The following is a 27748-nucleotide window of genomic DNA, read 5'->3' on the forward strand; positions in this document are numbered from 1 at the left end:
GTTCCATGGACTTGTTAATCCTTGTAATCGAGGAGTCGGCAAGGGAATTGGCTCTAGTACGCTCAAAGCTTGAAGTGTTTGTGAAGGATAAAAAACCCATGCTCATAAGTGATACCAGTACCAACTGGATTGATAAGATTGAAAAAGACATTGAGCAGTACACCAAAGAACTTATCAAGTTTAAAAAAGAGAAACAACGCAAGGTACAACTTGATTACGATAACAACATGGTGTATCAGTGGTTAAATCCTCACCGCCCAAAGGAGTTCAATCCACGCCAACGGTTTCGCCGAGGGGGTCATCGCAGATATAATGACTCCAACACTTCAGCAAGCGAAACAGATTCCCATCAATCAACCATCGGCGGAGAGAACATCCCTTTGGGAGTGCGCACCAGGAGCACAGCCACCCCCCCGATAGCCCCAGCCGCCCCAAAAGGACGAGGCGCGGCGGGCAAAACCAGAGGCAGCGGGCGCACTTATTCAAGGAAGAAAAAGAGTGCCTAGTCTTTAACCTTTCGGAGGTTCCCCTTACAGCTACGGAACTAAGTGTATTATCCAAGGGACTTACGTTTGTGCCATCTCTACACCATGACCCTTTTCAGTGGCAAGTAGATGCCCACCGTTTCAACCGATCCTTGCGCTTAAAGGACTTTTTTGGTAATCGTGACTTACCAGATAATGGGACTGCCATACCACCGGCGTTACGTAAGTTGGCTGCTGCCTCTACCTTTGATCCCCCAACTAACTCCCCCACGTTAAAGACATTTTCTAGATTGTTATTATCTGCTCCTGATACTGTGCAATCAGATATGTTTAATCACTCTAATTTGTTTGTTGATGAGAAAACTGCATTAAAATTATTACAAGCTCGTAAAGATGTAGTAGTGCGTTCAGCAGACAAAGGAGGAGCTATTGTCGTACAACCTGTTGATGCATATGTGAAAGAATGTTATAGACAACTTTATGACACCAAAGTCTATGCCCTTCTTGGCAGTGATCCTACTAAGGATTACAAGAAGGAGCTTGACACATTGTTAGCTAATGCTGTTCAACAGGGGGATATCCACAAAGATTTGTTACGATATCTGATGGTGGATTATCCCATTGTGCCGTTGTTTTACACGCTGCCCAAGGTGCACAAACGGCTGGAGGACTCTCCTGGCAGACCCATCATCTCTGCCAGGGGGTCCCTGTTCCAGCCCATTTCTGTGTACCTGGACAGCGTGTTAAATCCTTGTGTACAAGCCATTCCATCTTATATACAAGATACCAATGATTTGCTGAAAAAATTATCTAACATTGGCCCTGTGGATGATAGTATTATTTTGTGCAGTGCTGATGTCACCAGCCTGTATACCTGTATTCCACACGAGTTAGGTATGCAGGCGGTGGCAAAAATGATTGTAGATAATCCTTTATATGTCGGTCCACCCACTAAACTGTTCCTCGCATTACTTAATTTAGTGTTGACTAAAAATTACTTCTATTTTAATGCACAGTTCTTCCTGCAGGTATCGGGGTGTGCGATGGGGTCCTCAGTGGCTCCATCGTACGCTAATACCTTTATGTGGTTTGTAGAGACCCTATTGTTCGATTCTATAATTCAAGATCCAGATTTAAAAATCTATGTACGATTTATTGACGACCTACTAATTGTTTGGTCAGGGCCTGAATCTGCTTTGACAGATATTTTTGATAAACACAACGCCTCTAATCATGTGGTCAAATTCACCACCAATCTAAGTCACTCCACAATTCATTTTTTAGATGTCAGCCTTAACGTTGTGGATAGGTCCCTGGTGACGAGAATTTACATCAAAGAGACTGACCGTAATTCCATCTTAACACATGACAGTTGTCACCTATTACCTTTAAGACGCGGTCTTCCCTTTTCTCAGATGCTCCGAGTGAGGAGAATCACCAGTGACCCGGTAGACACATTAAAAGCTCTAGATGACATGATTATACGTTTTGTACAACGAGGTTATAACCTCAAAGATCTTAAACTGGCCAAAAACCGAATAATGAATATGTCCAGAGAAACATGTCTAGCAGGGAAATCAGCAACTAAAAAAAGTGGAAAAATCATTCCATGGATTAATAGGTTTAATACCTCGAGTACTTCCATCAACAAACATGTAAAAAAAATGTGGCCAGTGGTTAACACAGATAAAAATCTACCAGGTTTGCTAGGTACCCGCTTGATGCCGGCTTATTCCAGAGGACGCAACCTTAGGGATTCACTAGTGAAACTTGATGTGACAGATTTGCTAAAACCTGTTATGCCTGCTAATTTTCTAACTAAGCCAAATGGATGCTATCGCTGTTTAAGCTGTACCACTTGTAACTCCCTGTTGACAGGTGACCACATAGTACACCCTTATAGTGGTAAAAAACTACCCATTAGACATGTTATAACCTGTACGACTAAATTCGTTATATATGTAATTTTTTGTCCCTGTGGATTCCTTTATGTGGGAAAAACTGAGACCACACTAAGGGAAAGAATGGCAAACCACAGGAAGGCAATAAGGTCTGCCATCCAAACTGGCACTAGTGACCAGCCGGTGGCGCGACATTGTGCCACGGCTGGCCACTCAGTAGCCAGTTTACGTACCAAGTTAATTGACCATGTGCCCCCACTAAGTAGAGGGGGTAACAGGGGTAAAATACTTTTACAACTTGAATGTAGATGGATCGCTAAATTGGAGACATTGTCTCCAAAGGGGCTCAATGAAAAATTGAGTCTACATTGCTTTTTGTAAATTGTATCGGGCTAAGATAAACTTTACACACCATATACAGTATTATAGAACTGTCACGGGTTGGATTAATGTTCTAAGTTCCTAACCTAGGGATATCATTAAATTGATATTCTGTGCTATTGATTTATCGATAAAAACATCGATGGTGGATTTCTATGTATCGGTCCCCTATCCTGCAGGTGTATACCTTCTTTTTTTTTAAAAAATTCTTAAAAACTTTTTTTATAAAAATGTATGTGTTTTATGAATTTGTTATATTTTTTCTAAATTACTTTTCACTCTGTATGCAACAATAATGTTTGTGCACTAATTGATTGTACCAAGTACATCGTCATGCACTTTCATGCAGCAACCCTTGGAAGCGCCTGCTTGCCTGTGATTACTCAGGTGAGCTGACGTCATAGGGTTAATGCTCAGGTGCTGTGTTAATTGGTGAAGGTGTGTCTTATGTCCTTTATAAACCACTTGTGTATTCAGTATGGTTGTTCCCTGACGACGAGAGGATATCTCGAAACATGTTGGAATAAAGCTGTTGTTTTATCACCTAAAGACAAGTCTCGTGAGTGCCGCTTCTTCCTTCATCTACTACATTGAACTTCACGTTCTAAGAAGGCACCTGAGCACAAACGTTGGTGATTGATCCAAGGAGTGCCGGTACTACTGAACTGTATATATATATATATATATATATATATACACACATGGAGGCAAAAGGAAAGATATATATATACACATACACACTTTTTTATTTATTAGTTCTTTTTATAATAAGTACTTCATAGCACTAATCTCTAATTTGACATTTGGGTATATATTTACAGGTTTGGCAGGTTTTGTTTAAAAAAGTTTTAGAATACTTTTATTTTTGTAGAAATTTAAGTCCAATTAAAAACCTAAAATGTTATAAAGGTTATACCTGTTTTTACCAAGTATTACTAAAGATAGTATTCGCAAAATTGTCCAGTTAACTACCTGGTATTATATGTTGATATTGAAAAAAGGTTCTACTCCATCTTGAAATTAATAAACACTACTATTACATCAGTTTCTTTATCTACAGCAGGGGTAGCCAACTCATAGTTGCCTACCCTCCTGCATTCTGCAGGAGACTCCCTGATATAGCAGCAATCTCCCTCTCTCCCTCATTAGTCTACCAATCTCCCTCATATCACCTAGCCCACATTACACTGTTACATTTTTGGGGAAAAAGTAATGAGAGATAGATACATTTACACTGAATCATCAGCACTATTTCCCAGCACATTACCAAGTATAGTATCTCTTACTAACTGTTTTGGGGGCTCATCTACATTTGAATATAATTAATTTAAAAAGATTCCTCTCAGATGCAGCAGTACACACCCACGCTTGTAGGTGCCACGTTCACAATATTTTTGCACAATCTCTCTACATATGGAACAAGACACGCCCTTTGGGAGGAGCATGACACGCCCCCCCCCCCAAATGGGGTGCTTTGCAAAATTTTACTACCAACTATAATCTCCCTGAAATTAGTTTTCGAAAGTAGGCAAGTATGAGCCAACTCCAGTCCTCGAGAGCTACCAGTTAACATTTTCCAGGTCTCCACACAGATTCACAAGTAAAATAATTAGCTCCACCTGTGGATCTTTTAAAATGTGTCAGTCAATAATGAGTGCACCTGAGTATCTGTGAGGTGAGCTGGAAACCATGAACTGTTGGTAGCTCTCGAGGACTGGAGTTGGCTACCCCTGATCTACAGTTTATAACTATATTTTCTATAGAATGAATTAATACTTATCAGTTATTTGCTATAATCCTTATTTATAAATCTGGGGGCTACCAAACATAGACTAATTATATGTTTTTAATAAAAAAAAAAGAAGGTAAATCAGTTTTTCCACAAGAAAATGACACTTGTATGGACTATGAATCACTACAAGTGGTCTATTAAAGGCTGGAAGCATATGTTTGGTTCATTACATAGGGTCTTTGTATGATGTTGGATAGGCATAAAGATGAATACTCATTGCATGGAATTTATTTACTTTTACAATTCACTGGGTTGTGTAAGCCAAAAAGAGCGTAATGCTTTCAATAGATACATGTAGCCTCCTTGCTTGTTAAACAGCCCTACCAGTCGTGCTATGCCATGGTGTGTGACTTGGTAGCACTGAAGGTGTATATATACTGGTCATTTTTGGCTGGTCCAGCGATCTTCAAGGAGGGGTGAACCACTTTCCACAGTAGGAGACTCTGGAATGCGGTTCACTGGACTGGTAAAACAGGCCAACGGGTGGTGGCGGATAGCGATGACGCGGGAGCACTCACCGCCGGTCCATACACACAGAGATTTTAAAACCAGAGTAGCTTGAAATAGGAAAACTGAGCTGTTCTTGAGCTCAAAATTGCATAATGTGCCATAAGGTGCCCATACACGTTGCAATTATTGCATGCGTTTTGAACTTTTTAGTTCAAAACCCATCGCATGGATTTCTAATCACATTGTGTTTATATTGTGCCTGCGATGCGATGCGCGTCCCCGTGGTACAATATTGTAAAATACAAAAAGTATGTGCAGCACGTACTTTTTGTACTAGATCGCATCGCATCACTTTTGTAGTACATTGCTATGCGATATACCTAAAACATTAGGTGACTACAGTATATACAGTACTATAAAAAAATATATAAAAATGGAAACCGCATCGCACCGCACGGTACAAATACACATTGCATCTCGTACAAGTGGCAAAATCGCACAGCACCATTGTAAAGTACAAAACGCATCGCACACTACTATCGTTGTGTATGTTAAAAAAAATTTATGTGCAACTTTTTCCTTTACAATATGTCTTGCACTTATTAACATTGTGGTGTTTTACAACTGTATAGCACAACAAAATATGCTGGACTTATAGAAATAATAAACATTAATAAATAAATCATTAATTATTTAATTAATGGTACACACCATATAACACTTTTGTTAATTGGTAACTCATTTTTAAGGCAAAGTTTTGTCTTTTAAATGATTGCCACTTTATATATTTTTTTAAATCGTCAAGCGGCTGGCATTCTGCACCTCCGGCAAACTCGGAGCCTATTACTGTACATATAATCGTATGTGTGCGAACAAGGACCATTACTCTCAAAGACTCATGGTTTGTAGAGAAAATATTTAGATAACTGTAAATATACCATGTACTTCCAGAAGGATCATCATTTCCAAATGCGCTAAAAGATCCATCTTCTCTTTGATAGATCAGCTCTCTCTGGTAACCTTAGTAGCAAAGACATATGAATATCATTATTACTGGAGTCTGTATTCTATGTGGATCAAGAAGATAACAAATGAAAGGTATAACGTTCATGTGGAAATAATATAGTACAGCAAATAGCTCAGTGCAGTATATATGTACACATGTAATAAAAGTTTAAACCTGCTTTACTCCATGCAATGGGTCATTATTTCTTAAATAGAAATGCAATTATGAAACAAAACATATTATGTATTATGTATATTATTCACATCTGCATTTTTTTTGTTTGTTAATTATAATTGGAAGGTAACTTTGGCAGTGATACTATGGGGGGAATTTACTAAAGGAAATTTGTAAAAAATAGGTGTATTTGTATCCAGAAATACACTTATTTTTGACATTTACAATCCTGAAAATAAGGCAATTCATATTGATAGCACATCAATACGACTACGAATTGACATATTTTCGGGATAGTAAATGTCAAAAATAAGTGTATTTCTGGATACAAATACACCTATTTTTTTTTACAAATTTCCTTTAGTAAATTCCCCCCTATGTGTCTGCAAGGGAAAGGTTGTGGAAACCTGTTAAAAGTTATAATACCTCTGACCCACTTTTCCATTTCTGTGAGAAACTACAAAAGAGCATTACAACTATCAGTTAGAACCTATTGTTTCAAATGAATCAACCAACATATATACACATAGACCTGGCACAGTGTAAAGGGCATCAATGAAGAAAAAAACGTTAAAAATAACAATCATTTTCAAATTAAGGATCTAAAAAAAAGCCTTGGTACAAAGACATGCCAATAATATAAACACAAATATACAATAATATAAAATGATCATACTGGAGAAATCAATCTGCAGAGGTAATTTACTGCATGTGAAAAATGGTGTTAGCCTCAGGCTTTAACACTATCAAATTAGAGCTTTTTCTTTCACAGTAAATTACCATTTTAGCGCGCATTAACCCACAGAATCCAGAAAAAGTTATGGGACTTGTGAGTTAACAAAGTGGTAGCATCTACAAACAGGCTATAGAACACAGATTTCTATTTGAGCCTGCTCAGGCTCCAAAACAAAAATTGTTACTGTTGCTTCTAATTGAGCAGCACCACTGCTTCAATTAGTCCACGGTAAAGTACTCTGTCTGGTATCAGCCTACTTCAGGTGTCTGAGTAAAGGCCCCCATACACTAGGGTGACTTGTACTAAGGACAAGTCAGTCCCGATTTCCCCTGAGCTTCCCCTGTAGCTATCCGGGGGAGCTTGATAAGATTTGGCACTTGATGTGCCATTTTTAACATGTGATAAATCGGATGCGATTTATCACATGAAAAAATCCGGGGAGCTGCAGGAGAGCTAGCAGTCCGTGGGAGCGGGGACCGGTCTGAGGGTGGGCGGGAGCGGCACGAGCAGGCTGGAAGTGGGGACCAGCAGGAGCAGGCTGGGAGTGGGGACCGGTCCGGGGGAGCGGCGCGAGATGTAGCGGCAGGCAGGGAGCGGGGACTGCGGCACAGAGCAGAGAGACCGGGGCGCGGCGGGAGAATAGAAAGAAATCCTATTCAAAAGACTGGGCGGCCGCTGATTGGCTGGGAAAACACACAAAACACATATACAATGCCATGCTGGATTAAGAAGAATAATTTAAGGACCTTATTCAGTTCCGTTCGTTGGCCCGCGTGGCAATGGGCCAATGTTTGTGCTTTGGCCCGGATGGGCATTTCTGCGCATGTGAATGCATTGGGTGTGTGCACCCACGTCAAACAAACTATTCCCTGTTTGCATGTACCTATCTTTGCGGGCGGAAGGCGGGGACAGGCTTGGGGCAACTGGGCTGTACCATTAGCATATGGAAACGCCCAGCTTTTCATGGGCGTTCCCATGAGAATGCTGGTCATTCTAAATGGAATCTGCTGCGCTATATAAGAAACTGTAAATAAATAATGCTAATGTGGCCATGATGGAGATGCGGGGGGCTGACAGCTGACATCACCGGATGTCAACTGCCTGCCCACTTCCCCCCAAGCGTACATGCATATGTGCACCTTTCACATCTTTTGATGGTCGGCGACCATCGCAACATGCGGGAGGGTCCCAGTGGCATACGAATGGATGTTTATGTAAAACATCCATTCACAGCCAGTGCGAATGTACGCACCTTGTGAATGGTGGGCCAGAGTACCACCATCCGCAAGGCGGGATCTGGTTCACCATAAGAGTCACACACTGACCACAAAGACATAGGGCACACTGGCTTATAAGTAAAACAGTTTTTATGTATAAATGCAAAATTAAGCATAATTTTTTTTTGTACAAATCAATAGCTTATTCTAGCTATTCTTATATTTATGTTTTTATTTATTGACTTGTACTTTTATTTTTGTATGCTTCAGTTTGCATTTATACATAAAAACTGTATTAAAGTATAACCCAATGTATCCTATGTCTTTGTGGTCAGCGTGTGACTCCTTAAGGCCCATACACACTAGTAAATTTTCATTTCAAAAGACTTTGCCAAAATCATTGATAGATATATATTTCACCACCAAGAGATTTTCAGGAGGCACAGACTTTGATGAAAAATCTTTCATTATAAAGCTATTTACATAATGGTCATGGTTTGAATTCCAAGGGTGGGAGCAGGGGTCATTTTAATCAGTGCATTCCGGTTCTTGGTGCCTGATTCAGAACTGATTTCTGGGCTGCTTATATTCGGAGCCCAGCAATAAGGTAAACTCCACCTCGTGCCGCCCTGACCGGACAAAATCTCACCCATGTACACGTCAAACATTTCATTTGTAGCCGTGCACGTAGGGAGAAATGAATTCACTTGCGCCAGCAATATATATGTTACGCTATAACAAAATATACATTGTGGGGGCAGTGGCGGTGGTAATACATTGCTGGCCTATGAAAAATTTAAGGCGTTACTTTGTAGGACAGGCGACTAAGCACACCATAATGCCCATTACACATCATACCACAAACCGTAATGCCCATTACACAATATGCCACACACCGTAATGCCCATTACACATTATGCCACACACCATTGGGTGATGGGCAGTAGGTGATAATGATGGATAGTTGGTGACAGTAGCATGAGGGTGACGGGCAGTGGGTGACAGCAGCATGAGGGTGATGGGCAGTGGGTGATAGTGATGGATAGTGGGCGACAGCAGTGTAAAGATGACAGCAGTGTGAGGGTGACGAGTAGTGGGTGATAGTAATGGATAGTGGGTGACAGCAGCATAAGGGTGGTGGATAAGGGTGATGGGCAGTGAGTAACAGCAGTGTAAGGGTGATGGGTAGTTGGTGATAGTAACTGTTTGTGAAGTGATGGCAATGTAAGGGTGGTTGGTGATGGTGACAGATAGTGGGTGATAGCAGCGTGAGGGTGATGGGAAGTGAGTGAGGGTGATGGGTATTAGATGAAAGCAACACAAGGGTAATGGGCAGTGGATTATATATACAGTATATATATAGATACTACACATATACACAGAAAAGAGTGCCAACTCATATGCACTGCAGTACCAACTCCACGTCCCCATTCCCCATTCTCTTCCCCCCGTCCCTTTCCCCATCCCCTTCCCCTTGTCCCCTCCCCCACCAGCTCCAATTACCTTGTTGAATGTAAGTAACAGTAACTTGTAAAAGCGGACTTGGATGAGGAAGACACCAGGCTCGGGCTGGGGATGAAGGTGATGCCACGCAGGAGTGGGTAGTCAGCCAGCATTCTTTTCCTCCTGCGTGTGTGGCTCCCGCACAGAGCTTGTGTCCAAGTTTGGCGGCAGCGGCGGTGCAGGGAGGAGTGAGCAGCGGTAACTCACTCCCTGCATTTGTGCCCTTGCTTGGCTGGTGCTCTGCACGGGCACCAATTTTCAGCATCTGGAGAGTGCATGCACTCCATTGGAGCCACCCTGCTCCTGAAGCTGCAGGCGGCCGCCAGTCATTATTCCGCACAGCCTGTTTCTGTAGGGAGTGTCACCTGGCGGTCCCGCAGTTGTACTGGCTTGAGGGGCACATGCCGCCCGGCACAGTCCGCCACTGGAACTTGGGCCCCTAGGATTATGGGGCCCTTGGGCAACTGCCCATCAAGCCCTTGCATAAGCCTGTGCCAGCAATGTATATATTACGAGCTAATACATAATCATTGGTGCCCAGTGGTACCAATAATATATAATAATACTAGCCTGTGCCATAATATATACATTACTGGCTTAAAAATAAAACATTGGTGGCCAGGGTATGCTCCCCTGCGTGTTGAGCAGGGGGGGGGGGGGTGGGGTGAGCAGGCTGGGAAAGGCGGAGCGCACAGCTTGTGTCCGTGGCTGGGCGGGGAAGAATGACCGCCGAGCCGGCCGAGTGGTGAGTGACAGCGCGACGGTGCCGTGAGCAGCAGTAAGTATGACGCTGCAGGCGGAGAGCGGGGTGGCCGGGGAGGGAGGGGAGGTCAGCCAGGCTGAAGGCCGCACATCTTTCAGCCCAGCTGCTGTACAGTGTACACATTCAGCGATGATGGCTCAAATATGAGCCATCATCGCTACATCTGCTGGTAAAACCATCAGACGGCCCACCTCGCTGGCAATGATGCGGGAGTGTGCATCTTTGCTAGTCGGGGTGGCAGGCTCATACACACTAATCGATTTTCAGATGAAATTTGTTAAGTGTGTATGGGCCTTGAAAGTATTATTCTAAATCCAGCAGCGCATTGTACTGTATATGGGTTTTATTTGTTTTAGTTTAGTACAATGTTCATAATTGTGAAGCGCACATCTATTATATCAAATAATAGAAGTAATATATTAGTGATTTTGGGTGCCATGTCGTCAAACATAAAACAGTTTAATCGTACCTTCTTTCATATAAGAGATCAGTTTAGGAGCAAGTTCATTCAGCTGTCTTGTTTTTGTTAAATATTCCATTATAAAGATGCAAGGGGCAAATCTAATCATATTCTGTTCACCACATCCGGTAGGCAGCTGAATTAGTGACTGCAAGTTGTTACTAGAAGGTCCCAGAATATCACCTATGGAACAGAATGTTGTCAATTTCAGCAAGTCAGCATGCAAACCAATGGAAAAAAATCACTGTACATGAACTCTAACATGTTTTTAACATTGTTGTGTTTCTCAACCGCATTATAGGAATAAATAATAAATGTTAAAAATATAATAAACAATTAATGCTACATACCATATAACACTGACATACTCTATCTGTATTATTATTACAGTATTATTATTATAACTACATTTGCAGGGATCCAGTTAACATCCTTTGGTTGGGATGCCAGTACTCAGAATACCAGAAGACGGCACCGGATATCTGACATCCCGATATCAATGTTGATGCTGACTCTGGAATCACGACTGCCAGCAAACTGATTATAAGTATGCAGGGCAGTAAGGGTTAGGCACTGGGAGAGGGGGGTTAAGTTTAGGCTCTAGTGGGGAACTTAATGGTAGGCATTGGTGGGGTATTATTTAGGCTAAAAGGAAGAAGGGTTAGCCACTTAGAAATGGTGGCAAGGTTAAGGCTGCTGGATAAGAGGGTTAGGTTTAGGCTGCAGGGTAGGTAGGTTAGGGTTCAGCACTAGCGGGAATGGTTGGGGTTAGGTTACTTACCAGACTTCTGTTAAGATACCATGCATGGGATTGCCGGCATCGGTATTCTGAACACCGGTATCCTCACCACCGGTCAGCTGTCTACATTGCCATTTGCAACCTTAACTCATGCACATTAATTTTGAACCTCATCTATTTTATTGCCAGCCTGTAACTTTCCTTCAAATCCTAACGTACATGAAACTATACATCAAAACTATTGAACATATTCCTAATTTTCTTTCATTTATACTGTAAAACTTTTGTCTACTCAAGATACTAACCGATTGGAACTATAGACTTACATTGTATGCATGATCATTTATTGAGGAATCTATCACACTTTTGCTATGGGCCTAGGACTGGTTTAAGGTCTTTGGGAGCCCTGGACAACAAACTTGTAGGGGCCCCTATCAATAAAAATGGTTGTTACAAGTGTGGGACGTGGCTATGTATGTAAATTTGTTATCCATTATTATGCCACATGATTCTAGTATTAAGGTGGTTTGCAATGTACTGACTAAATATCCACTTGGGAGGGTGAGGAAGTCCATTGTAAGAGCCCAAATAATGTGAGGGTAAAGGTTTTAGAGGCAGTGAATTATCTGGGAATATCAAGTGGGATATTGGTCACCTAAAATAACAAAGAGAAGATTTGAGGAGAGGAAGTGATGGAGATAGGAAGCTAAGTTGTCAAGGAATTTGGGGGGACGGCCAAAGGGGTGGTAAAAAACAGCTAATTGAAGATGAGAAGGTGTGAATATGTTTATAGCATGAACCTCAAATATAAAAAATGTAAGACATAGTTCTGAGGGTGTGAGAGAATGTGAGACCCCCAGAAAACAGAGCTACAGGAAAAGTAGCTAGGAGATTTGGGGAATTGAATAGGAAAAGGTCATGGGTTGGGACCAGTTTATTACAGACCAATCTGGCATTACACACGGCATGGGAGAGAAGTGACTGAGATTATCAGGATTGTTGCAGAATTAAGGTGAAAATAAATGAGGGGACTGGTTGAAGAGAGTGTAGTGATGTTGTTGATAAATGTGTATGCTCACAGCAAACATTTCACCTGGATTTAGTAATTCAGACCTGATTGCTGGGATGCTCAGTGGAACGTTTCCATCGATTGGATTAAGCCATCAGAAAATTTCCAACAGTTGTATAGACTGAAAAAGTCAAATGCAAATTCAACCTGTTCTTGTCAAAAAGTGCCAATATTTCCAACTGCCGTAAATATTGGCACACATTGAAAACCCCCTTAACCCCTTCATGACAGAGCCAGTTTGTGCCTTCATGACAGAGCCCTTTTTTTCAAATCTGACATGTCTCACTTAAGTGGGGATAACTTTTTTTTGCTTTTACTTATCCCAGTGATTTTGAGATTGTTTTCTCGTGACACATTGTACTTCAAGTTAGTGGTAAATTTTGGTCGATACAGTCTGTGTTTTTTTGTGAAAAATACCAAAATATCGTGAAAAAATGGAAAATTTAGCAATATGCAAAATGTTAAATTTTCTGCTTGTGAGACAAATAATCATACCACTCAAAATAGTTAATAACTAACATAGACCATATGTCTACTTTATGTTGCCATCATTATTTCAACCCCCTTTTCATTTTTTTGGACACTAGGAGGCTTCAAATATGACTAGCAAATTCTCAAATTTTCAAGAAAATTTCAAACACTGATTTTTTTAGGGACCAGTTCAGTTCTGATGTGACTTTGAGGGACTTGTATGTGAGACACCCCCATAAATGATGCCATTTCAAAAACTGCACCCCTCACAGTATTCAAAACAGCATTTTGGAAGTTTGTTAACCCTTTAGGTGTTTCACAGGAATTAAAACAAAGTGTAGGTGAAATTTCAAAATTTCTTTTTTTTTGCAGAGTTTCAATTTTAATACATTTTTCTAACAAATACAGTAGATTTTACTAGAGAAATGTGACTAAAAATTGATTCCCCCAATTCTTGTGTTTTCAAAAATATCCTATATGTGGCCCTAGTGTGCACGTTGACCAAACCACAGGCTTCATAATAGAAGGAGCACCTACTTGATTTTGGAGCCTCCTTTTTATGAGATTTTTTTTTAGGCACCATGTAGGTTTCTAGGCACCATAAGTGCTAAAAGTTAGGAACCTTCCCCACAAGTCACCCCATTTTGCAATCTACACCCCTCAGGGAATTCATCTAGGGGTATAGTGTACATTTCAAACCCCCAGGGGTTTCACCAATTTTGGTACAACTGGGATGTGAAAATGGAAAATTACATTTTTTTACACAAACATGCAGTTCTGGCTCAAAATTTTTCATTTTCACAAGGAATGAAGGAGACAAAGCACCCCAAAATCTGTGCCCCAATTTCTCCCGAGTACGGCAATGCCTCACATGTGACCAAAAAATACCAGTGGGGCGCATAGCAGGACTCAGAAGGGAAGGAGTGATTTTTGGATTTGGCAGCACAGATTTTGGTGGAATGAATGGTGGGTGCCATGTTGCATTAGCAAGACTCCCAAAGCACCAATACAGTGGAACCCCCCCACAAGTCACCCCATTTTGCAAAGTACACCCCTCAGGGAATTCATCTAGGGTTATAGTGTACATTTCAAACCCCCAGGGGTTTCACCAATTTTGATACAACTGGGATGTGAAAATGGAAAATTACATTTTTTTACACAAACATGCAGTTATGGCTCAAAATTTTTCATTTTCACAAGGAATGAAGGAGACAAAGCACCCCAAAATCTGTGCCCCAATTTCTCCCGAGTACGGCAATGCCTCACATGTGACCAAAAAATACCAGTGGGGCGCATGGCAGGACTCAGAAGGGAAGGAGTGATTTTTGGATTTGGCAGCACAGATTTTGGTGGAATGAATGGTGGGTGCCATGTTGCATTAGCAAGACTCCCAAAGCACCAATACAGTGGAACCCCCCCACAAGTCACCCCATTTTGCAAAGTACACCCCTCAGGGAATTCATCTAGGGGTATAGTGTACATTTCAAACCCCCAGGGGTTTCACCAATTTTGGTACAACTGGGATGTGAAAATGGAAAATTACATTTTTTTACACAAACATGCAGTTCTGGCTCAAAATTTTTCATTTTCACAAGGAATGAAGGAGACAAAGCACCCCAAAATCTGTGCCCCAATTTCTCCCGAGTACGGCAATGCCTCACATGTGACCAAAAAATACCAGTGGGGCGCATGGCAGGACTCAGAAGGGAAGGAGTGATTTTTGGATTTGGCAGCACAGATTTTGGTGGAATGAATGGTGGGTGCCATGTTGCATTAGCAAGACTCCCAAAGCACCAATACAGTGGAACCCCCCCACAAGTCACCCCATTTTGCAAAGTACACCCCTCAGGGAATTCATCTAGGGGTATAGTGTACATTTCAAACCCCCAGGGGTTTCACCAATTTTGATACAACTGGGCAGTGAAAATGAAAAATTAAATTTTTTTACACAAAAATGCAGTTCTGGCTCAAAATTTTTCATTTTCACAAGGAATGAAGGAGACAAAGCACCCCAAAATCTGTGCCCCAATTTCTCCCGAGTACGGCAATGCCTCACATGTGACCAAAAAATACCAGTTGGGCGCATGGCAGGACTCAGAAGGGAAGGAGTGATTTTTGGATTTGGCAGCACAGATTTTGGTGGAATGAATGGTGGGTGCTATGTTGCATTACCAATACAGTGGAACCCCCCCACAAGTGACCCCATTTTGCAAACTACACCCCTCAGGGAATTCATCTAGGGGTATAGTGTACATTTCAAACCCCCAGAGGTTTCACCAATTTTGGTACAACTGGGCTGTGAAAATGAAAAATTACATTTTTTTACACAAAAATGTACTTCTGGCTCAAAATTTTTCATTTTCACAAGGAATGAAGGAGACAAAGCACCCCAAAATCTGTGCCCCCATTTCTCCAGAGTACGGCAATGCCTCACATGTGACCAAAAAATACCAGTTGGGTGCATGGCAGGACTCAGAAGGGAAGGAGTGATTTTTGGATTTTGCAGCTCAGATTCTGGTGGAATGAATGGTGGGTGCTATGTGGCATTAGCAAGACCCCCGATGCACGGTGAAATGATGAACCTAATAATCCATCGATGTGTGGTATATTTTGAAACACTCCTTTATACATAGGCCGGGTTTGTCGGGGCAAGTTTCACAGTGGAAAATAGTTTCCTTTCTTATTCCCTTTTTATAGCAAACTTTGCACCTTTTTTGTGTCCTGCCCTTTCTTGCAGTGGAGGGGATTTCGTTGGGAAAATGCTGCCCTGGTACAATACGGGGGCCAGTACTAGAAGTACTGGGGCCCTCTGCCTGCTGGTTCCCAAATATTAGGCCCTTTATGACTTCCTCTTGAAAGTGCATAAATGTCCCCCTCTGGCCGGTAGAACGGAATAGCACGTAAGCGTTATACAGTGCCATCTGGATGATATACACGGCCAGCTTCTTGTACCAGATATTTGTTTTCCGCAGGGCACTGTACGGCTTCAGTACCTGATCTGAAAGATCCACTCCGCCCATGTACTTATTGTAATCTAGGATACAATTTGGTTTTGAGGTGTGGGTACTGGTACCTCGTACAGGGATGGAGGTGGTACTGTCTCCATGAATTGTTGTCAGTATAAGGACATCCCTCTTGTCCTTATATTTGACCAACAACATATTTTCGGTGCATATTCCCCTGCTTTCACCCCTTCTCATTACTTGGGCAATGTGCGTTTTGGGGAGGCCTCTTTGGTTCTTGCGCACAGTACCGCAAGCTGCTGTACCTCTTGAACCAAGGGCCTTAAACAGGGGGATGCTGGTGTAAAAGTTATCCACATAGAGGTGATAACCCTTATCCAGGAAGGGGTGCATTAAATCCCAGTCAATTTTGCCACTAACACCTACGAGGGAGGGGGGGCATTCTGGCGGTTCAATTCTTGAATCCTTCCCTTCATATACCCTAAACTTGTGGGTGTACCCTGTGGTGCTTTCACACAGCTTATACATTTTTATGCCATACCTTGCCCTCTTACTGGGAAGGTACTGGCGGAATTTAACCCTTCCTTTAAAATGTATAAGGGACTCGTCAATACAAATAAATTTTTCAGGGATGTATAGCTCTGCAAATTTGGCACTGAAATGATCAATGACCGGCCTGACTTTGAATAGCCTGTCAAAGGTGGGATCATCTCTGGGTGGGCACTGTGCATTATCGGTGTAATGTATAAATTTATGGATTGCCTCAAAACGAGTCCGAGTCATGGCCATACGGTAAAATGGGGTGCTGTACAGAACATCTGTACTCCAATATTGCCTAATTTGTGGCTTTTTTACTATGCCCATATGAAACACCAGACCCCAAAACGTCATCATCTCTACTGCATCTACAGGGGTCCACCTAGCAAATGATGACGTGGGGTTTTGAGCAATAAACTGCTGGGCATATAAATTAGTTTGGTCCACCATTAAATTTATAAAATCATCAGAGAAAAATAATTTGAAAAAGTCAATTTCTCTGAGACCTGTGGAATCAAATTGGATTCCTGGCATGGCCAAAAACTCAGGAACCTGGGGCTCAAAATTGTCTGGTGGTGGGGTCCATACGAGATCAATTATTGGGGGGGGGGGTCTCAGCTGCTCTACGGGGGCGTCTTTGAGGGGGTCCCTCATCACCAGAGGAGGAAGAGGAGCTTAAGACGAATCCTTCAAATTCCCCGCTTGCCTCACTGGCTGTGTCAGAATCAGAGGCAAGCATGGCATATGCCTCCTCCACTGAATACATTCTTCTGGATGACTGGGATGACATTTGGGATGACATCTGGGATGACATTTTTATTTTTGTGTTACTGGTAGTGAAATGTTTCAACACGTGTATAGTGTAGGGGGGGGTACAAACTTTATTTCAACCCGGGGGGTATGTAGTGTGTTGTGTGTATGTAGTGCAGAACAAAAAAAATACTTTATACAAAAAAAAAAAATGAAGGGGTTAAAAAAAAAAAAAATTGAAGGGGTTAAAAAAAATAAAAAATGAAGGGGTTAAAAAAACAAAAAAAAAAGGTCCTGCGCCAAAAATTGAGCACAGATGTTGGTCAGTAACGTCTGTCACTGAACAGCGCTCAAAGGCAACAGGAATTTGAAAAAAAAAAAAAATAGATCAACCCTGTGCCGAAAAAGCTGATCAGTGATGTACGTCACTGATCAGCGCACAGTGGCCACAGGACACCCACAAAATCACAGTGTGTGTAAAAAAAAAATTAAAAAAAGACCACACAGCACCCACAAAAAAAAAAAAAAGGTGATCAGTGATGCGACACTGATTACCAGTGAGGGGCAGCAGGTGCACAACCTTTGGTGCAACTGGCAGCAACTGACAGGTATATATAAAAAAAAAAAACCTCTGCACCCCCAAAAAGTTGCTGATCACCTCAGATATAGTGATCAGCACAAAAGGCGGGGGTAGCAGACACAAAATATACACTCTCTATCACTCTCTGTCACTATCTCTCTCTATCTCTCACTATCTATCACTATCTATCACTATCTATCACTATCTATCACACTGCAGCAGCAGCACTGACAGTTATATGTATAAAAAAAAACCTGCACCCCCAAAAAGGGGGGGTAGCAGACACAAAATATACACTCTCTATCACTCTCTGTCACTATCTCTCTCTATCTCTCTATCTCTCACTATCTATCACTATCTATCACTATGACACTGCAGCAGCAGCACTGACAGTTATATATATATAAAAAAAAAACCTGCACCCCCAAAAAAGGGGGGGTAGCAGACACAAATCTCTCTATCTCTCACTATCTATTACTATCTATCACTATCTCTCACTATCTATCACTATCTATCACTATGACACTGCAGCAGCAGCGACAGTTATTTATATATAAAAAACCCCTGCACCCCCAAAAAGGGGGGGTAGCAGACACAAAATATAGCTCTCTCTGTCACTATCTCCCTCTATCTCTCTATCTCTCTCTCTCTATCTCTCTATCTCTCTATCACACTGCAGCAGCAGCAGGAAGTCTCAGGAAGTCAGATCCAGGAAGCGTCCAGCACGCTACAAGCAGTGATCAAGTGATCAGGTAAGGTATTTGCAAGGATCAGGTAAGTATTAGCAAGGATCAGGTCAGTATCACGGCAGATAGGCACGGTGACCGCTCTGCACGCTACTCCAGACCGGAATGGCGTCTGCAGCGCAGTCACCGGTAGTTTAAATGTCGCGCCTTGGCTGTGATTGGTCCGTGGGTCCCACGGACCAATCACAGCCTTGGGGGCAGGTGGGGTGAGGGTGGGGTGAGGTGTCATCGTCACCGATGACCCCCTCATGCCCCCTGACGCCCGGCGGTGATTGACACCTGTGTTACCAAGCGTCTGATTCGCTGGTAACACAGGAAAACGCTGTGAATGGCTGTTCACACTGAACAGCCAATCACAGCGATCGCCGACGGGGGGGCGACATCGCAGCCCCCCCTGGGCATGCAGGGACATGTCTGCTGTCAGGGACAGCAGACATCGTCCCTCTGTCACTGCGTCTCGAGACGCAGTGACAGTTTAAAGTCATGACGTATATATACGTCATGTGTCGGGAAGTACTTCCCGGCCATGACGTATATATACGTCAAAAAAAAATCACTGTACATGAACTCTAACATGTTTTTAACATTGTTGTATTTCTCAACCGCATTATAGGAATAAATAATAAATGTTAAAAATATAATAAACAATTAATGCTACATACCATATAACACTGACATACTCTATCTGTATTATTATTACAGTATTATTATTATAACTACATTTGCAGGGATCCAGTTAACATCCTTTGGTTGGGATGCCAGTACTCAGAATACCAGAAGACGGCACCGGATATCTGACATCCCGATATCAATGTTGATGCTGACTCTGGAATCACGACTGCCAGCAAACTGATTATAAGTATGCAGGGCAGTAAGGGTTAGGCACTGGGAGAGGGGGGTTAAGTTTAGGCTCTAGTGGGGAACTTAATGGTAGGCATTGGTGGGGTATTATTTAGGCTAAAAGGAAGAAGGGTTAGCCACTTAGAAATGGTGGCAAGGTTAAGGCTGCTGGATAAGAGGGTTAGGTTTAGGCTGCAGGGTAGGTAGGTTAGGGTTCAGCACTAGCGGGAATGGTTGGGGTTAGGTTACTTACCAGACTTCTGTTAAGATACCATGCATGGGATTGCCGGCATCGGTATTCTGAACACCGGTATCCTCACCACCGGTCAGCTGTCTACATTGCCATTTGCAACCTTAACTCATGCACATTAATTTTGAACCTCATCTATTTTATTGCCAGCCTGTAACTTTCCTTCAAATCCTAACGTACATGAAACTATACATCAAAACTATTGAACATATTCCTAATTTTCTTTCATTTATACTGTAAAACTTTTGTCTACTCAAGATACTAACCGATTGGAACTATAGACTTACATTGTATGCATGATCATTTATTGAGGAATCTATCACACTTTTGCTATGGGCCTAGGACTGGTTTAAGGTCTTTGGGAGCCCTGGACAACAAACTTGTAGGGGCCCCTATCAATAAAAATGGTTGTTACAAGTGTGGGACGTGGCTATGTATGTAAATTTGTTATCCATTATTATGCCACATGATTCTAGTATTAAGGTGGTTTGCAATGTACTGACTAAATATCCACTTGGGAGGGTGAGGAAGTCCATTGTAAGAGCCCAAATAATGTGAGGGTAAAGGTTTTAGAGGCAGTGAATTATCTGGGAATATCAAGTGGGATATTGGTCACCTAAAATAACAAAGAGAAGATTTGAGGAGAGGAAGTGATGGAGATAGGAAGCTAAGTTGTCAAGGAATTTGGGGGGACGGCCAAAGGGGTGGTAAAAAACAGCTAATTGAAGATGAGAAGGTGTGAATATGTTTATAGCATGAACCTCAAATATAAAAAATGTAAGACATAGTTCTGAGGGTGTGAGAGAATGTGAGACCCCCAGAAAACAGAGCTACAGGAAAAGTAGCTAGGAGATTTGGGGAATTGAATAGGAAAAGGTCATGGGTTGGGACCAGTTTATTACAGACCAATCTGGCATTACACACGGCATGGGAGAGAAGTGACTGAGATTATCAGGATTGTTGCAGAATTAAGGTGAAAATAAATGAGGGGACTGGTTGAAGAGAGTGTAGTGATGTTGTTGATAAATGTGTATGCTCACAGCAAACATTTCACCTGGATTTAGTAATTCAGACCTGATTGCTGGGATGCTCAGTGGAACGTTTCCATCGATTGGATTAAGCCATCAGAAAATTTCCAACAGTTGTATAGACTGAAAAAGTCAAATGCAAATTCAACCTGTTCTTGTCAAAAAGTGCCAATATTTCCAACTGCCGTAAATATTGGCACACATTGAAAACCCCCTTAAAGTGGGATATGTTAGAAGTCAGAGGCATTGCCCATAGCAACCAATCAGATTCTAGTGATTATCCGGTACTTATGTTAGTTGGGCGCCCACTAAGCTATTTGCTTACTTTTCCGCGGCCCGCTCGCCATGCTGACATGGATAGTGGGGGTATGAGCGTAGTGACTATAGTGGGCGCCCAACTAACATATAAGTACAGATTATCCTCTAGAAGTAGCTAGATAATTGATAAATTAAATCTGATTGGTTGCTATTGCCAACATCTGTCCACAATCAATGTAAAAACTCACACTTTAGTAAATATTGATTTTTTTCAAACAATTAACTAAAAACAACAAAAATGTATTTAAAACATGTAGAAGTCTGCCTACTTCTGTGACATCACAAGTTGGACAGAAGTTGGCGAGTCTGGTGAAAACATTAGCTGGTTGGCTTGTCTGTGGAAAAAGTTGGTTAGGTGTGTGGGGTGGTGTTTTAGCTGGACAGACGGTTGGTTGCATGATTGGAGGAAGTTGGTCATTAGTTAATAGAACCCTATATATTTACATAGGACAGGACACTCAGACATCATTCCGATGATTGACACTCACATATATAATTGTGCCCTTAACTAATCTGATAGTCCTAGAGGTTCACAGACTTTTTTCTGACAAAGAAATAAAAGGTTGGGTTATTTTGATCATCAGATTTCCTTTTGGGGAACAAAGGGTCAAACTTACCATGCTGCTGTGTGTAGTGGGGGAGTCGTTCCCACTTGTGGATAAAAACAACCGAACAAATGGAAATACATAGTGCTAATTTGAGGATAAATTAATTACCATGGGATAATAAAAATTATATTTATTTAATTTATCAAATAATCAAAATTTATAAAACATGATGTAAGGCATAAAAAATCAATGTGCAAATAAAAGGTAATGTAATGGTAATAATGGTAATGTGATGTTGGGGCAGTCTCTCACATAGGTGTAATTGAGAAGTGCAAAGTCCTGTTCCTAGAATGACCTGTGGATTCTGAATTGCAATGCCCTCAAATGTAGATCTCTTACACACACTAGTGTAGATTCTCACTGTGCTGTTGGCTGATTGGGAGCAATGAGTTCCTGGAGAGGAGATTACTTTGAAATTAGGGGAATCCTGATGCCCATAGATGGGGTTCTCAGAAGATCCTGTTCAAGCTTATAGTCCTGGGTCTGGTTCGGGACAGATCATTGGAGCTTGAAAAATTGGGTCCAATGGATTGGCACACACCAAGGAGAGGTTGGAGGTTGACATGTTTCACCAGTTATACTGGATTTTGCAAAGGTGAAAAAGCCAGTATAACTGGCGAAACGCGTACATAAATCTTCAAGTACATTTTAGGAAAAATTTACAAATTGTAATCAAAGTGAGTAGTCGAAACACAAGGTCAAAATTTGAAGTGACAGTTACTGTTACAATATACTGTACACACATCTGTAACAACAAGTAAGAAGATTGGTTTGCATAGCATCTGTTCAAAAAGACAATATGTACATATATTGTGCTGTCAAACTAAATTACTGTAACTACAAATCTCTTTAATTAAAATCAATTTTTACAGCCAAAAACTACATACAAATAATCTCAAACCTGTCCTCAAAATCACTGACATTGCATACATTAAGATCCCAGCAGTGATCTGGAATAGTTATTTATCGACCTTTGGTCCCGGAGAAAACCCATAAAACATGCACTGTTTGGGTCCGGTTATAATGTATTGGACATCAGAAAAGCCGTCCAGTTATAAAAAAAATATCTGGAACAATCCAAAGTCAATGCAGACAGATGTGGAACATTTGGGGGGTATTCAGACCTGATTGCAAAACTGCTTTTTTAACACATGGATAAAACCATGTTGCACTGCATATGGGGCAAATGTAATGTAGCCCATACACTTGAAAAATATTGCATGCATGCAATCATTCGATATCGACCACATCTGGTCGATAAATTGAAGGATTGTGTGCACATTTTAGGGACCTTGCGACGCGATATGCGGGCCCGCCGTCGAATGTTGTGTCGATAGATAGTATGTGCTACACATAATATCTATTGAAATGCAGGAGCGACCGCATTTGGTTTTCAACACACAGCATATCGGCTGTGCTACACCTCCGACAAGATATATCTTTTCAATTGAATTGAATGGTTGATATATCAACCAGTGTGTACCCAGCTTAACCCTGCAGTTAAATGATTGAAAACATGTGAAATGTATAGTAGGGAGGGCGTATTCAATAATTATAATTATTATTACTATTGAAATTCTGAATTTGTGCTTTTTTTCCTACTACAAAGTGTATGCAAATACATTAAGTCACTTTTAGCAAATAAACATACTTTAGTTACATTAATAGAAGGAATTCTATTATTTAGGGACGTGGACAGTAGCTGAATCAGATATGTGTTGCTTCTGCTTCAATTCAGTATTATTTTAAGAATTTTATGTTATCCTTACCAACAACAGAGATAAATGCCTTCTCACTGCCACGTACTACATCAGGAGGGAATGTAAACTTCAAAGCTGTTGAAATGGCTTGTGGTTTATTGTTGATCAGCTCCAAGAGCAAAGTTTGTGAATATGAATGTTCTATTCCTTCAGCCTGTCAAAGTAAAATATTATATAATTATCTGCAAAAGTGTAAATAATTTAACTGTCCAAATTTAGAGCATCTACTGACATGAAATGGTCATTAACATGTTCGGATGATGCAACCGACACAACACACAGGGTAGATTGAAATAACATAGGCCCTTATTCTGGTTGGTGCGGCCAGAGCCGCACACGGTGCTCTGGCCGCACAAACCAATCCCCGCCCACGAGACGGATCGCCACGGCCGTCCGTACACGGACGGCTGGCGATCCGCATAAAAATGGTGGGGCGTACGCCTCCACCATGGTGGGAGCTGCCCCCTGCATTCGATGGTCGTCGACCATCGAAGGCAGGGCCGCACGCCACAGCAGCTCCCGCAAGCTGAGACCACACGGACAATCGTCCGTGTGTTAGCTTGTATGGGGGCTGAGAGCTGACATCCGGCGACGTCAGCTTTCCGCCCCCATCAGTGGCGTCATACCCTCATTAGCATGCATACGCCCCGCGTTTGCATGGGAACGCCCATGAAACGCGGGGCGTATACATAGGGAAATGAGGGTATGAAGCCCCTCACGCCCCTATACGCCCCCTTTGCGGCGGACGAAATACGTCTGCGGCGAATGGGGCTGCACATGCGCAGATTGACCTCTGCGCATGTGCAGAATAAAAACATCGGCGGTACGGCCGCACGCGGGCCGTACCGTCCGAACCAGAATAAGGGCCATAGTATACAACTACTTCAATAATATACCATTTCTACAAATATGGGACCTGATGCTGAGATGGACGGATATCGGGTGCATGTGCTCCCGCATTGTGTGCACAGAATAAGTTGAGTATGTCGATTGGTATGCATTTTGTGTGCACCTTTCCGTACATTTGGTTTTATTAGTCATCATCATCATCACCCCCACCAGTGGGCACCTGCACCAGCCCTATACTAGGTGTAGAGGATGTTTCTGAAAATACACATATTGTCTCTTGGCCCCATACATCAGCAATTAATTGTGACAATCCTGAGATCTGGAGATGATTGCCACAATTAATTTTAGATGTGTGGGCTCCCCCTTTTGGCAATCCCAATCAACAATTAATAGGGATCGCCAATCGATTGCTTAATCAGATTTTTAAACATGCTTATTAATCTGGTATTATCTGCAGATCTTTTTTATATGTGTGGGCATTCCCAATTCGTCGTCTTCATCTATTTACATTATGAACAGCTGAAATGACAATCGATTGGGCAATTTCCAGATATGAAGATGCAATCTTTAGATGGAAAACTCTGCCGATCACTGAAATAAATCTGTAATGTGTGGGCAAGTCAAATAGATTGTAGAATCCATTTATCTGGCCAAAAAATCCCTGGATCTGGAAATCCACTAATTGTGATTGCTGATGTATGGGGCCCATAACTCTGCATTGGCAATACTGTTTCCAAAGAATGAGCAGAGTCTGTTACTTCAACTACTCATTTAAAACTCAGAAGGGAGAACATTATTCCATAATAATAAAAATAATAATAGAAGTTTATTGTAGCCAGAACATTGGGAGCCCTATAGCAACATTTTGAAGGGACCCTTGTCCCAATGCTTCTATAGAGACACTACTCTGAACCACAGTATTGCCTTGTTTATTGTTATTCCCCATAGTGGTGCCCCAGATTATTTTATAAACCATTGTAGTGCCTAATGGGCCCCATACATCAGCAATCACAATTAATGGATTTCCAGATTCAGGGATTTTTTGGCCAGATAAATGGATTCTACAATCTATTTGACTTGCCCACACATTACAGATTTATTTCAGTGATCTGCAGATTTTTCCATCTAAAGATTGCATCTTCATATCTGGAAATTGCCCAATCGATTGTCATTTCAGCTGTTCATAATGTAAATAGATGAAGAAGACAAATTGGGAATGCCCACACATATAAAAAAGATCCGCAGATAATACCAGATTATTAAACATGTTTAAAAATCTGATTAAGCAATCGATTGGCCATCCCTATTAATTTTTGATTGGGATTGCCAAAAGGGGGAGCCCACACATCTAAAATTAATTGTGTCAATCATCTCCAGATCTCAGGATTGTCACAATTAATTGCTGATGTATGGGGCCCATTAGTTCATGTTATGTCACATGAGTACTGAGTACACATTATGCAATGCAGTACCCCCTATTCAGATTATGACATACAGTGCCCTGAGTTCATATTATGCCATATTATAGTACCCCAGTCCATATTATGCCACATTATAAAGCTTTCACTTCATATTATGTAACAGTACAATGTCCCCAGTTCATATTATGTAAAATTGTAATTTATAATGCCCTCTAGTTCATTTTATACCACATCACAATGGACATGTCTAGGGGCTTAATTAGATATACTAAAAACCCCAAGGCAAAAGTTTGTAAGGGACCCTTTGTATTTACCCATGGTGAGAAATGTATTTAACACATGTAACTTTAACAGGGAAGATGGGTCCCATAGGAGTTATGCTCCATTCACCTATGGTAACCATGCCCTTGCCTATGTAGAATTGCAAAGAAGGGGGGATGGGAAAGAGTGAATATGTTTTCTTTATCCAGATCATATTTTTATTTACTTCTTGTATTCTCTTCAGAAACTGTTACTAACAGTATTATCTGAGTGCAGCACTTGCTTCTCTTTAGGAATATGGTATTGGATTAGAAAATTCCTGATGTAAAATACATGAATGCTTCCGAATTCTGTCTCTCACACAATCCCAATAGTTCATGTTTTTAGCATTTTTTGCGGGAGGATAATTACTGACCCAGCCAAGCAGGCTAAGATGGCGGTGTATGATTAAAGAAAACCTGAAAATGTAAGCTGTGGCAGGTGTGGGAGGACCAGCTTTTGGAAACAATGCTGTACATATTAGACAGACATATGTTAGCAATTAAAAAAACATTTTGGTAAACTAGAGATTTGGATTTCTTTTAATCCAGCCAGGATTTTAAATGCTTTAGTTCATTTGGACTATTTCTAAATATCCCCACATACTGTACACACAGTATCCACACATATGATCAAAGCACACTGCTGTAGGCATTGGTAACATGGTATTCGGACTCATGATAGATTGACTCTTGGTCGACGGTCAAAAGGTTGTCAGGGTCAAAAGGTCAACAGGGTCCAAATGTCAACAGGGCCCAAAGGTCAACATGCAAAAGGTCGACAGGGCCAAAAGTTCAACGTGAAAAAGGGTCAACGTGAAAAAGGGTCTACGTGAAAAATGTCATCATGAAATTTCTTTTTTTTTTTGCTAAATTTTCAGCCGATATGTGCAGACACGTGAAATTTCATACCCTACCATCCACTTCGGTCATCAAACTATTTTGCTCTGGAACCCATCAAACAATAAAAATAATGACAGGACCCCAGCAAGTTACTGCAGAATGTCATCACATCACATATGTAGGCAGCAGACAGCACATACATGGCAGCAGGGCCGTTTCTACAGGCGGACAAGCCGTGCAGCAGCCCGGGGCGCCGCACGGCTTGTCCACCTGTTACACAGCCGGGGCGCCCGGCCGGCAGCTGAGCTTCCACAAGGCAGCCTCCAAGTCCCGCCGCCGCCGCCGCCCGCCTCCGCGTCCCCCGCTCCCTATCCGCAATGAACAGGCACAGGTGCCCGGCCGGCAGCTGAGCTTCCACAACGCCGCCTCGGAGTTCCGCCGCCGCCACCCGCCTCCGCCTCCAAGTCCCCCCCTCCCCGTCCGCAATGAACAGGCACAGGTGAGCCCCAGGGGAGAGAGCGCATCGTGCGTAGCTCCTTCCCCTCGCTCACTGTGTCATTGGGCTGGCAGCCAATCAGAGGACCTCGCGGGCTGGCAGCCAATCAGGAGCCAGCCCGCTCGGTATCAATGGCTGACGGCTCAGGGACACATGAGTGAAAGCAAAGCACCAGCAGCAGCATGCAGCGGCGGGGGACTGGAGGGGGAGACCTAGAGAGATAGTAAGTTGTGCTGCTGGCACTTTGGGGGAATGTGTGGCACTGTGGGGGCATATTTGGCACTGTGGGGGCATATATGTGGCACTTTGGGGG

General features: G+C 42.0%; 1 protein-coding gene across 4 annotated transcripts in view; it reads right to left on the bottom strand.

Moving 5' to 3' along the window:
• The window catches only part of LOC146064098 (CD109 antigen-like), a 216304-nt gene that overhangs the window by 73278 nt on the left and 115278 nt on the right, over positions 1-27748 (bottom strand). For all 4 annotated transcript variants that reach the window (XM_083177197.1, XM_083177198.1, XM_083177196.1 and 1 more), the window contains 3 exons: positions 23537-23681; positions 10878-11051; positions 5948-6029 (listed from right to left, as the gene is read on the bottom strand). In XM_083177197.1, coding sequence (XP_083033323.1) covers positions 5948-6029; positions 10878-11051; positions 23537-23681 — 401 coding nt within the window. The remainder of the gene's footprint in view (positions 1-5947; positions 6030-10877; positions 11052-23536; positions 23682-27748) is intronic.

This window comes from Crinia signifera, chromosome 3 (assembly GCF_055691185.1).
Source record: "Crinia signifera chromosome 3, ASM5569118v1, whole genome shotgun sequence".
NCBI classification, from domain to species: domain Eukaryota; kingdom Metazoa; phylum Chordata; class Amphibia; order Anura; family Myobatrachidae; genus Crinia; species Crinia signifera.